Below are 12557 nucleotides of genomic sequence, written 5' to 3' on the forward strand. Positions count from 1 at the left end.
GCATGGCACTTGCAAACACCAAGGTCATGTTTTTTTTTTCCTAAAATGTTTACCTTGAACGCACTTTAAGTTGTTTAAAGCATCTTCCAGTTGCGTAAATGTGAATGTAATGTTTAAAAGTATCATGTGTCCCATCATTATGTTGGTGCATTTAAAGGTTATGGTTCATGCAAAAATGAAAATTCTGTCATCAATTACTCACCCTCAATTTGTTCCAAATCTGTATGAATGAGGGTAGCTATGGGATCAAACTAGTGGCGGGAAAACTGAGAACAAGGAACATGTGACACAGAAAACATAAACACAGAACCCTGACATTGCTCCCCCCTCCCAGAAGGCGCGACCTCGCGCCTCAAAAGAGTCCAACCGGGGAGGGAGGGTGGGCAGGAGCAGAGCGGTTAGGATGCCTCCAGGGTGGCCCCGGCCATGCAGGTGTCCGTGGCGGTGCTGGTAACTCAGGGGGCCAGGGCGACGATGACAGTTCAGGGGGCCATGGCAGCGCAGGCAGATCAAGGTGCCTTGGCGGTGTGGCCTCCGTGGCCTTGGTTCCTAACCCCAGGCTCGGCTACTATGGCCACGGTTATATGGCGCCCCCCCAAAAAAAATCTTGGGAGGAGCTATGGGTTTCTGGGCTGGAGCGGGGTCTGGAGTGGGCTCGCAGGCTGGAGCGGAGTCTATAGCGGACTCGCAACTGAAGCAGAGTCTGTAGCGGACTCGGGGACTGGAGCAGAGTCTGGAGCAGACTTGGGGACTGGAGCCATCACTGGACGTTGGTCAGGGGCTGGAGCCATTGTGTGGGTGGCCCAAACACACACAAATGTAAGCTCCAAGACAGGCACTATGGTGTCCTCTGGGAAAGGAACGAATACAAAAACTGGAGCGCGCTCATGGGCTGGAGCGGGCTCAGGGGTGAGGTGCATCTCGGGACTTGGGATGATAGAGGGAGTCGCCTCTGGACTCGGGATGAAGGAGGCAGTAGCCTCTTGACTCGGGACAAAGGAGGGAATCGCCTCTGGACTGTGGTCACGGGCACTGGACACTGGAGTAAACTCAGGGGCTGGAGCCATCTCTGGGCTCCAGGACATCCCCTCATACTCCACTAAAAGGCCTAAAGGCACAAGTGTGGAGACCATTACGGCTGAGGGCTCAGGAGTGGCGGCGGCCATCATGACCGAGGGCTCAGGCGTGGCAGCTGCCATCTTGCGTCGAGGTTCTGGAGTGGCGGCCATCCTCATCAGTGTACTGAGGTCTTGGGGATTTGCTGGAAGATAGCAATGGACGGATCCCCAGAGGCGGTCCTCAGCCAGGATGGTGTTGTAAAGGCTGGTTCTTCTGTCACGTGCCATGTTGGATAAACACTCACGATGAGGATGAATGCAAAAAGGAAGACTTAAATGATAATCCAGGAAACAAGAGAAACACCATCAAACACAAACATATTATACATACGAGAACCGACAAAGACTGAGGGAGAACACAGGGAATATATACAGGGCAAACAGAGGGGCAAACGAGGCTAATGAACAAGACACACCTGGGACAAATAAACTCAAATGAGGGTAACTATGTGAACAAACTAGTGACGGGAAAACTGAGAACAAGGAACATGTGACACAGAAAACATAAACACAGAACCCTGACACATAATATGGAAGAAAAATACTATTGAAGTCAATATGGCTCATCAGTAGAAGAAAGAAATTCATACAGGTTTGGAACAATTTGAGGGTGAGTAAATGATGACAGAATTTTCATTTTTGGGTGAATTATCCCTTTAAGCAAAATCACACAGTTTTGACTGTAATATAGCATTTATACAACAGTTATATAGACAAGTAATTGATATTGACTAACTTATTTTTCAGACAAAAATTGCCCAGTTTGTTTGAACATTTCCACCAAATGAAAAAAAGTTCTGAACGAAGCTAAAGCATTTCGTTTGAGTCCAAGTGATGCACAGACTAAAAGCCGGTCTGGAACGGAATATGTGAGTGGACACGCAACCGAGAAACCCAGCTCAGAGCCAGTCAAATTAAAGGACTGGAACTTTTTCCCGGTGTTGTGCTGAATTCTGACCCCCACCAAATTATTAGCCCCCTAGTATTGGTGATTTAGGATTAGGTGTAGGGGAGGGGTTAGGATTAGGTGTGGGGTTAGGATTAAGCAATCAGGTAGTGACTTCAACGAGGGGGGTAATAATTTGGCAGGGAGTCGAAAATCGGCACACCACCTCCGGCAACACTATTTTAAGGTGAGGTTACACATTACTTACTATAGTTACAAAAGTAAATTGTGCATAATTACAAGTAACTAACCCTAAACCAAACCTTAAATGTAACTCTATAGTGTAATTAATTTATATTACTCTCTACTTATTTGATTAAGTACAATGTAACTAAATCACCTTAAAATAAAGTGGGTTACACTTTATTTTAAGGTGTCTTTGTTACACTGTAATTTTACATTTAAGTACTGAGTAATATTAAGTAACTACATGCACTTACTATGAGGTTAGGATTAGAGTTTGGTTTGGTTTAGTTGCATGTAATTATGCATAATTTTATAGTTATTACTATAGTAACTGGATGTAACGCGTAACAATGATGCTGTAAAATAAAGTGTTATCATAAAGTGTAACCCATTCCTCAATCTTTAATAACTTAATAGACTAGTAATTGTTTTATTAACTATTTTAAATTAAAATAATAAAAATTTTATTAAATAAATTATTTAATAAATTAAATCCCCAATCAGAAACACTACACAAAATTATTGAAAACAAAATGATTAAAATAGTGTTTGAAAAATTAAATTTGACATCGAGATTTTTCTTTTTATTGAAATACAAAATATTAGAAGCACCCAAACATGGCACCCATAATAGCCTACCATACTGAAACAGCCACTCTGTGGAGGAAGACTCTGCACATTGCACAATACATAAATATGCCTGTAGTAATACCACAAAAATATAAGATAAATAAAACGTGCGACATATCCAGTATGTCTGCAAACAAATCAAACAACCTCAGTGCTTTTTTATTTCGGCTGCCACAAAACAGATGTTCCCGAGCCCTGCTCCTTTTGTGACGTCAGCGCGATGAGAGGGGTTTGCCCCTCGCGCATTAGGAGGGAACTACAGGATGAGACGAGCTCGTGCAGGCAGTCACTGCCGCCGCCCAATAGACACCCGCGATCCGGAGCGCGAGCAGGACGACCTCCTCCCATTCAAGAGGCCGGAGTGTGAGCCTGTTCCTGACCTCAATTCAGCTCGGATGCTTTAGCAACAATCGGCAGACTGAGCAAGCGAGAAAGGAGTGAGTGTGGGACAGAGACGGATATTTAGGATTCAGCTCTCGCGCGTCCCGACTCCCGGTCTTGCAATGGGATGCACGTTAAGTGCAGAGGAGCGCGCGGCTCTGGACCGGAGCAGAGCGATCGAGAAAAACCTAAAGGAAGACGGATTAAGCGCAGCCAGAGAAGTCAAATTACTGCTGCTGGGTAAGTCGCGAGGTTTCACTGGCCGCTTTGCAATGAATGCATTGATTAAGGATGCTGCAGGTAAGTGTGTGTGTGTTGTGTGTGTGTGTGTGACAGCACTGACACAGCCTGTGTCTCCGCAGGCGGAGGAGAGTCGGGGAAGAGCACCATCGTCAAACAGATGAAGTAAGTGCGTTTTTTTAATATACTCAATGATTTTGTGCCTCTTCTGATCGATTCCGCCATGTTTCTGAGCGGTTAAAGGTTGGGAAATGTTTGTCTCGCGCTGTTCATTCTGTGGTAGTGCTGAAACACAAGCTTGCCCCAAGAGACAGCGCTATGAGTGAGTGAGTGAGTGAGTGAGTGAGTGTGTGTGTGTGTGTATGTATGTTAGTCGCATGTGTGCAGTGAAGCTCGAGAGTGCGCGTGTACCTTGCCGTTGTTTCTGCCGGCCTGGGCTCCAAAGTTCCTTAATGTTTCACGTTTTTGTCATGTGCGTTTAATCTGAGACCGGTTTTTATGTGTCCATGTTTTGCATTAGGGCCTTGTGTTCATTTTGCCCTCTGTGTGTGCTTGAGAGAGAGAGAGAGAGAGAGAGAGAGTGTATGTGTGTGTGTGTGAGGCATTAGAATCTTTCTCTGTATTAATCTTAATGGGTGGCTTTTAGTGCTTGATCCCTGCAGTCTCGTTTAGCGTTATCCGCCCATTAAACGGATTTACCGGGACTATGCCACCTAACCTTACACTTTCATAACTACAGATGCACATACATATACAATCATTTTTTACCAAAACCATTGTTTTATTAAATTCCCAATTTAAAAAGAAAAAAGAAAAAAAGAAAAGATTTTACAGATCATTTTAATCCACCAGCATCATTGCAGTTTTTGTATGTCTAAGAACGCACAACTAAATCTCAGGCCTAAAATATATTTTGAGGTTTTAAATACAATCTTACTAGTTAAACTTTAACTTTTTATTACAGTTAAACAGTTATTGCATAGTTACAGTTTAACTTGGCATAACATATTAAAGTGACCAACAACTTTTGCCATGCAACCTGTAGAAGCGCAAGACAGATTATTGCATAATCTCTAATCATACTACTTTTGCCACCACATATGGTGGCAAAATATGCATTATGGCGTGTCTATAATGGCTTTCCTATGTGTTTGCGTCAGGATTATCCATGAAGATGGGTTCTCCGGAGATGATGTAAAGCAGTTTAAACCTGTGGTCTATAGCAACACCCTTCAGAGCCTCGCCACCATCTTGCGAGCCATGGAAACTCTTGGTATAGAGTACGCAGACAAGGACAGAACTGTATGTATTCACACATGCAGCACACGGTTCTTGTGAACTGACTTTAAAACTCATACCCTACACAGAGGTAATGAAGTGCAAGTGATGTGATAGAAGATTATCTTAAATATTCAGATGCAATAAATGTTCAAACCTCTTAATTCTTAATAATCTAATTGGATTGATAGAACAATACAAGGAGGCAGAACACAAAAGTTAAAGTACCTTCTGTTAATGTATCAGTGCACGCTTGTTTTGATTTGCAGTGTTCTTTAATGTTTGCATTAGATTTTTTTCTGGTGATTGACCTCACCTTGTATTACCCAAACCCTCCTTCTCACATGATGATGCACTGAGCTACAGTGACACCTAGTGCATGAAATTAGAAAATATCATTGTGATCGCCAGTTCATTGCACATTTAGTGGGAGTCCTGCTACACACTTATATGCATTTAACAGGATGTTTATAACCTTTTGCACGTGTTTATAGGCAGATGCTAAGATGATATTTGATGTGGTCGGTCGAATGGAAGACACGGAGCCATACTCAACAGAACTGTTGGGTGCCATGATGCGCGTGTGGTCCGATGCTGGAACTCAAGCTTGCTTTAACCGCTCTCGAGAGTATCAGCTTAATGACTCTGCCCAATAGTGAGTCTCTGTGTTATTCACACACAAATGCAATGAGCATGTCACTTTCAGGTGTAGTGTTTAACATCACATCATATACATCATAATACGCCATTTAAAAATGCACCCCGGCGCTCTGTGTTTCAGTTATCTAGACAGTTTGCAGCGCATTGGAGCTCCAGATTACCTACCCACTGAACAGGATATTCTCCGAACCCGAGTCAAAACTACTGGCATTGTTGAGACAAATTTTTCCTTTAAGAACCTTAACTTTAGGTATGTATTAAGTTGTTGTGTATTTCCTATGTTAAATAAATGTATTATTTGTTGTGATCTGATTTTTCTGCGCCTCCTAAAAGCATGTTATATCACCTTAACTCATATCTGCATAATATTGGTAAAATATATAGAGCTGAATCTCAATTGATTCGTCAATACACAGCCCAAAAACTGCTCAGTGTAAATTATGAGATATTATAGACTTGTTAATATGACTTTCTGAAAAAAGTACAAAGTCGTATCTTTAAACACACAAGGAATTTGAAAATCTTTTCATTCTCTTTTAGATGGTACACATCTGATATCTTTGGTCGACCTATTTTGTTTCTTAACATGCATTATGAGTTTTGACTTGATTTGATAATGTTTTGTGTGTGTGCACACATGCGTGTATATGGCTTCACATGTGTCCTGAAAGTGTGTGATGTTTCGTCCCCAGGCTGTTTGATGTGGGGGGACAGAGATCAGAGAGGAAAAAATGGATTCACTGCTTTGAGGATGTGACAGCCATTATCTTCTGTGTGGCACTGAGTGGATACGACCAAATGCTCCATGAAGACGAGACCACGGTGAACTACTACACTCAGACAGCATACACCCGATCATTTAGACAGCATGCATACTCACATTATGACATTTAATGGTAAATTAACTTAAAGCACTCTTGTTTTTTTTTTGTTTTTTTTTTGGTATCTTTGCAATTTGTTTTCTAAAACAGTCCTTTGACGGTCAACCTAAAATTGATTTGAGTTTTTACCAGCAATAATATACGTAGTTTTAAAATAAACATGTATTTATTCATTTATGCTGATTATGCAATTGCAAATATGTTTGATTCAGTGTCTCCTCTCTCTTCTCTGCAGAACCGTATGCATGAGTCTCTTACGCTCTTTGACTCTATATGTAACAATAAGTTCTTTGTTGACACGTCCATCATCCTTTTCCTCAATAAGAAGGATCTGTTTGGAGAAAAGATTACAAAATCTCCCCTGAGTATCTGCTTCCCAGAATACACAGGTACAAGAAATTTACAGGTATAAAAAAAGGCTTGAAAACTCAGTTCATCAACATCTCATCCTGTCTTCATCTTTCCGACAGGCCCAAATACATTTGAAGCGGCGGCTACGTTTATACAGGGTCAGTTTGAAAGTAAGAATCGCTCTCCTAATAAAGAGATCTACTGTCATCTAACCTGCGCTACAGACACAGGAAACATCCAAGTGGTCTTTGATGCTGTAACTGACATCATCATCGCCAATAACCTGCGTGGCTGCGGCCTCTACTGAGCTCCGACTCCGCTTGTTGCCCTTCGAAATGGTAACAAGTGCCTGAACTGACACCCCTGTGACTTTGGCCAAGGCACTCCCTTGTTTCATTTCACTCTGTCTATTTTTGTCTTTTGTTCAGAATATGTATCCCTTATTTTCTTTTGTAGTTCTGTCAGTACATTGCTGGAGTAAATAACATATGGGTGTGCATGTATAGCGTAAAATGAGTGTTTGGCCAGGCATAGATGCTTTAAGCATGAGTGCATGTGTGAGTGTCAGTCACAACGAGTGAGAGTGTTTGTCAGGTGATAACACACACAAAGGTTCTCTGCAGTGTAAGAGACTTCCAAGTGCTGACATGATCCTACACTAAAATGATCTCAAAAGGAGGATCGGTGTCTCTTGCAGGCTTTTCTTAAAATCTAAAAACGGAGTGAATGAGAGCAAGATATATGGTGAATCATTTGGCAGAGGGGAATGTCATTTCAGAAACTGAATGTTGTCCAGGGGCAGCTCTTAAGCCAAAGTTGTTTGAGACCTGGCTTCGCCCTTTATTGGGTCTCTGCTCACTGGCTTCAGGCTGACAGAAAATGCCTTTCAGCGAATGAAGCCTCTTACAAAGTGTGATGTTGACAACATTCTCACTCAACATGAGCACAAATAGTTCAAAATCTCTTCATTTCTGTATAAATTATTCTGTAGTTTATTTATTTATATAATTATAAGCGCATGTATTTACATATTTTGTATGGCCCCACACTTTGTGCACCCTATCAATGTCGGGCTACGAATACAAACAAACTAGTTTGCAGACTTTAGATGGAGAACAGCGTAAATATTAAGACAGCAATTCAGATTCATATATAACTGAATTACTGAACGAATGAGCTACTGCTTCTTTTTATCTCACTCTCTTTAACTGATGATGTAATGACGTGTGAGAGTGTGTACAGATGCGTGTGTGATGCATGCACACTCTTTATTCAACCATGACCTGTTACTTAACCCAGTTTTCTTTTCCCGTTTCCCTCTTTATCTCTGCTGTGGATGAATTTTTTTGTTTGTTTGGTGCACTGAATGTTCTCCTTTCTTCCCTTGGGGTAATACTGCACTGTACTGCTGGGTTTAGTCTTCTGACCGACCGATGAAATGTTTACATTAAAAAAGAAAACACTTTAGCACCAACTACTGGCTGTGAACTGATTTGTCTGTCCCTCATGTAATGTAGTTAGTGTATTTCAACCATTATAATTACAGTAGTTACATAAATAGATCAAATAACATAAGTGTGAAAGATAAGAACAATATTATCCCAGCAAACACAGAACATTCCCATTTGGTTACTTTTTTGGGAACCAAATTAGAACGTTCTGGGAGCGTTCTTTTTTGTAACCAAAACCAACCTTCTCAGAATGTTTCAGGGAGGTTTAATTTAAAGGTGCCGTAGAATGTCTTTTTAAAAGATGTAATATAAGTCTAAGGTGTCCCCTGAATGTGTCTGTGAAGTTTCAGCTCAAAATACCCCATAGATTTTTTTTAATTAATTTTTTTAATTGCTTATTTTAGGGCATCATTATAAATGCGCCGATTCAGGCTGCGCGGCCCCTTTAAATCTCGTGCTCTCTCCGACCCCGGAGCTCACGCTTGCCTTAACCAGCATAAACAAAGTTCACACAGCTAATATAACCCTCAAAATGGATCTTTACAAAGTGTTCGTCATGCAGCATGCCTAATCGCGTAAGTATGATATTTATTTGGATGTTTACATTTGATTCTGAATGAGTTTGATAGTGCTCCGTGGCTAACGGCTAATGCTACACTGTTGGAGAGATTTATAAAGAATGAAGTTGTGTTTATGAATTATACAGACTGCAAGTGTTTAAAAAATGAAAATAACGACAGTCTTGTCTCTGTGAATATAGTAATAAACGATGGTAACTTTAACCACATTTAACAGTGCATTAGCAACATGCTAACGAAACATTTAGAAAGGCAATTTACAAATATCACTAAAAATATCATGATATCATGGATCATGTCAGTTATTATCGCTCCATCTGCCATTTTTCACTGTTGCTCTTGCTTGCTTACCTAGTTTGATGATTCAGCTGTGCACAGATCCAGACGTTAATACTGGCTGCCCTTGTGTAATGCCTTGAACATGAGCTGGCATATGCAAATATTGGGGGCGTACATATTAATCCCGACTGTTACGTAACAAAATTTTTAATTCTAGGGCACCTTTAATAACCTAAAGAGAATCTATACAAGACCCTCTCAGGTCACTGTGATTTTGCCAAGTAAGACATGTTCCTGGATCAACAACTTTGTTCCTGGAACAACATTCCAATCAACCAATCAGATTTGAGGGACAAGTTTACCATTTATGTCAGGTTTAGTCTTGCAAACAGTGTTAGGTGCTTCTACATCAATGTATTCACCTATTTTTCCCATCTGAGTTTAGGGATAAGCTATGGGTGGGATTAGGTTTAAGGGTAGGAATGGGGTTAAGACTAAATTTTCAGACAGGAATGTTGTTCCAGGATCAACAAAATATGTTGATCCAGGAACATGTCTTACTTGGCAAAATCACGGTGACCACTTTGTCAAATTTTAGGTTTTATTTTATAATCAAACACTAACGTTCCCAGAACGTTCTGGGAACCAAAATTGTTTGCTTGGATGCCTAGCTTTCCTTTTATATTCACATGACTACCAAATGAGATCCCAAGCCCCCCCATACTCTTCATATGACGCACACACGTGATCGTGACGCACGAACGAGCGATTCCATTTATTTCTACCAGACAAGATTTATCCACGAAGCATCATACATACATTCGTGAGAAATTAAGCTGGGAAAATGGACCAGTGTGACTGTTCTAAAAGTAAGTATATAACCCGAATATAAATATGTCTGTAATCTAAGTGAAACGCGGTGACGCATCTTCAGGAAATGTAAGACATTTGTCTGTTCTAGCTGGATCTTGTAACTGCGGGCAAAACTGCAAATGCACCAACTGCGCGTGCGCACATGGCAAGAAAAGTGAGTCGAATAACTAACGCTTTGGATTATTAAACATCACTTCAGCCAGAGTTCTGCAGAATTAAATCATTTTTCCCCTTTTAGACCCGGTAGGTTGCGGCAGTTGTCCATCTGAATGCAGTAAAAAGGGCACGAAAGACTGCGAGAGCGCGTGCAAGGACAAGGAGAAATCGTGCGACACAAGATGCTGCAAATGAAAGGCTGTGATATGCGCTGTGACACTGTGCTCCTTTAATAATAAAAGCAATTCTATCGTGTACTCCCGTATTTGTTGTGATTATTTATGAACTAAAAGTATGCATTTTGAGCTGTAACCTTATTTCTCAGCCATACAGGATGCGCTCATTACATGAACACTAAATACACAAGATAATAATAGCAGGTCGAAACTGTAAGAACAGAGCAGCTTGTTGAAAACCTCAGAAAACTAATTTGTAGAATTCTGACAGTTATAGGCTAGTTATTTTATCATGCATGGTGTTATGCTGCTTACCAACATTTGAATGCATGTAACCTTATGTGCTTTCTGTGTTAGTTTCCTAGACCAAAAAAGGGGTTCAAACATTTGATGTCAAGGGCCTCCAAAATCCCCTTGTGAGGGACCCCATACCTAAAATATAAATGCAGATTTGTATGTATACATTTCCATTTGACACTGTGACACAAAAGTAAAAAGACAACCTGACATTTTTTTCAGGATCATCAACTTTAGGTATAGAGGGTTTATCACTTTCCCGGTGGAACACGCTCCCTCAGCTGGACTGAGTGGCAAAAGAGCCTGCATGAATGGATTTAACAGGGGAAACTGTGAAAACACAAGTAAAACAAACGATTACACTAAAGGTTGGGCTCGAAAGTGTTCCTTATAACATGTAAAAGAAACCTAATCCATAGATATTGACATGTAGCCAGGAGTCGTGTTTCCTGACATTTATATGTGTCTGATTTCGACGCCGAGGAAATACATAAAGCAAATTGGCCTGTGAACGATTTATATAGGCCTACAGTATAAGCAGGTCTAAATCGGAGTGATCACTTATATCAATGTTATATCATCCTGAGACCCAGAAAAAAATTGTTTTTTGAATTTAGTAGCCTATTTTTTCACGTCATTATATTGTTTTGAGCATAAGAAACAAATGAATAAATAACATTTTTGAAAAATTATATATATTTTTTTCATACGTTATGCTATGTCCTCTGTGGTGGACACCAGGACTAATTTGTTTTTTAAAAATTAATCACCAATCAATTTTTAGGCTTCAGGATTGTTTTTAACCAAACTTTGTTTAAAGATGATTCTCAACAATGTTATGAAAGATATAATGGAATGAATTGATATACCATTTTACTTTATGCAGTATGTGGGTAAAATTGCCATGGATTTTCCCATTCAATACAATGTATCTATACACTGTATCTAATTTGCATATTAATGTGTTCTTGGAGCAACTTGTAATGAAAAAAGAAGTGTAATAATGGGAGCAATGATAGGCAACATTTTCATAATAATATCTAATAATTAATAGGAATATTGATATATAATTTTATTCCATATTCACTTGTTCTATCTCCTAAAATGCCTGATAATCATGATTTACGTCCTGGTGTCCTCCACAGAGGTCATGTATGAAATCAATGTCCTGTTTCGTAACAGAAAGTCATATTTTGATTAGAAACCCTATAACATTTTCCTGAGATGTTGATTTATGACAAACAATTAGAAAATTAATCCAATTTAAATGATAATTACAAAATATATTTCCATAAGAGTGCTACTTTTCATTTTCAGTCATATTTAAAGACCAAGAAGTTGTTGTTTTCATGGCAAAACCTCTAAAAATTTGGTATCACTGCAAAGCCCTGAATGTGCTCTTTACAGGACAACCAGACTTAAAACTGTGTCATGTATGATGTCAGAGAAAATCACTAAAATATAATGTCCACTACAGAGGACAGAAGTCTATTCCTGGGTCCCAGGAGGATATATTTCGTCATATAATCCAGCCCTAAAACTTGTATAGTTTTTTGTCAGTGTTTATTTTAAAACACCCAATTATGCAGAATATAAGATGGCAAATATTTAATTGATGAGTTGTCAACACAATATATAACAATACAATATATACGGTATGATTTTACCTCAAAATCCAACATTTTAACACAAAATGATAACTACAAAACACGTTTCTCTGCCTGGAGTCCAGCTGTTTCTGTGAATTGCAACGTCCTATTTGCTTCTTTTTTCTGTAGCTTTCATCAGTCTGTAAAAATATACCTCAGGTTTTGTGTCAAAGCTATTTGTACAGTCAGTCACAAAGCTTTTTCCTGTTTTGGATGTGTTTTACGCTGCATTCATGCTGAAAACCAATGCTGCCACTCAGTCTTTTGCCACTCAGTGGGCGTGAACGCAGTCTTAACCGCCGACCGTGACGTCACGAGATATTAATTATCCATTATTTTAAAATTAATTTAATAATAATGATAATACATCCAAATAATGATGTTTTGTTATATCACATTATCGAACTAATGAGTTTTAAAAATAAAT

The 12557-nt window shown here is 39.7% G+C and overlaps 2 protein-coding genes across 2 annotated transcripts; both read left to right on the top strand.

Moving 5' to 3' along the window:
- The first annotated feature begins 3132 nt into the window (after nucleotides 1-3132).
- Nucleotides 3133-8145, top strand: gnao1b (guanine nucleotide binding protein (G protein), alpha activating activity polypeptide O, b). Its single transcript, XM_048184250.1, has 8 exons — nucleotides 3133-3501; nucleotides 3624-3666; nucleotides 4662-4803; nucleotides 5274-5434; nucleotides 5561-5689; nucleotides 6132-6261; nucleotides 6556-6709; nucleotides 6791-8145. The coding sequence occupies exons 1-8, from the start codon at nucleotides 3384-3386 to the stop codon at nucleotides 6976-6978; spliced, it is 1065 nt and encodes a 354-aa protein (XP_048040207.1). The 5' UTR covers nucleotides 3133-3383; the 3' UTR covers nucleotides 6979-8145.
- A 1543-nt stretch (nucleotides 8146-9688) lies between these two features.
- On the top strand, nucleotides 9689-10265 carry mtbl (metallothionein-B-like). Its single transcript, XM_048183347.1, has 3 exons — nucleotides 9689-9848; nucleotides 9941-10006; nucleotides 10091-10265. The coding sequence occupies exons 1-3, from the start codon at nucleotides 9824-9826 to the stop codon at nucleotides 10201-10203; spliced, it is 204 nt and encodes a 67-aa protein (XP_048039304.1). The 5' UTR covers nucleotides 9689-9823; the 3' UTR covers nucleotides 10204-10265.
- Nucleotides 10266-12557: the final 2292 nt, after the last annotated feature.

Source organism: Megalobrama amblycephala, linkage group LG3 (genome assembly GCF_018812025.1).
Source record: "Megalobrama amblycephala isolate DHTTF-2021 linkage group LG3, ASM1881202v1, whole genome shotgun sequence".
Classification (NCBI taxonomy): Eukaryota; Metazoa; Chordata; class Actinopteri; order Cypriniformes; family Xenocyprididae; genus Megalobrama; species Megalobrama amblycephala.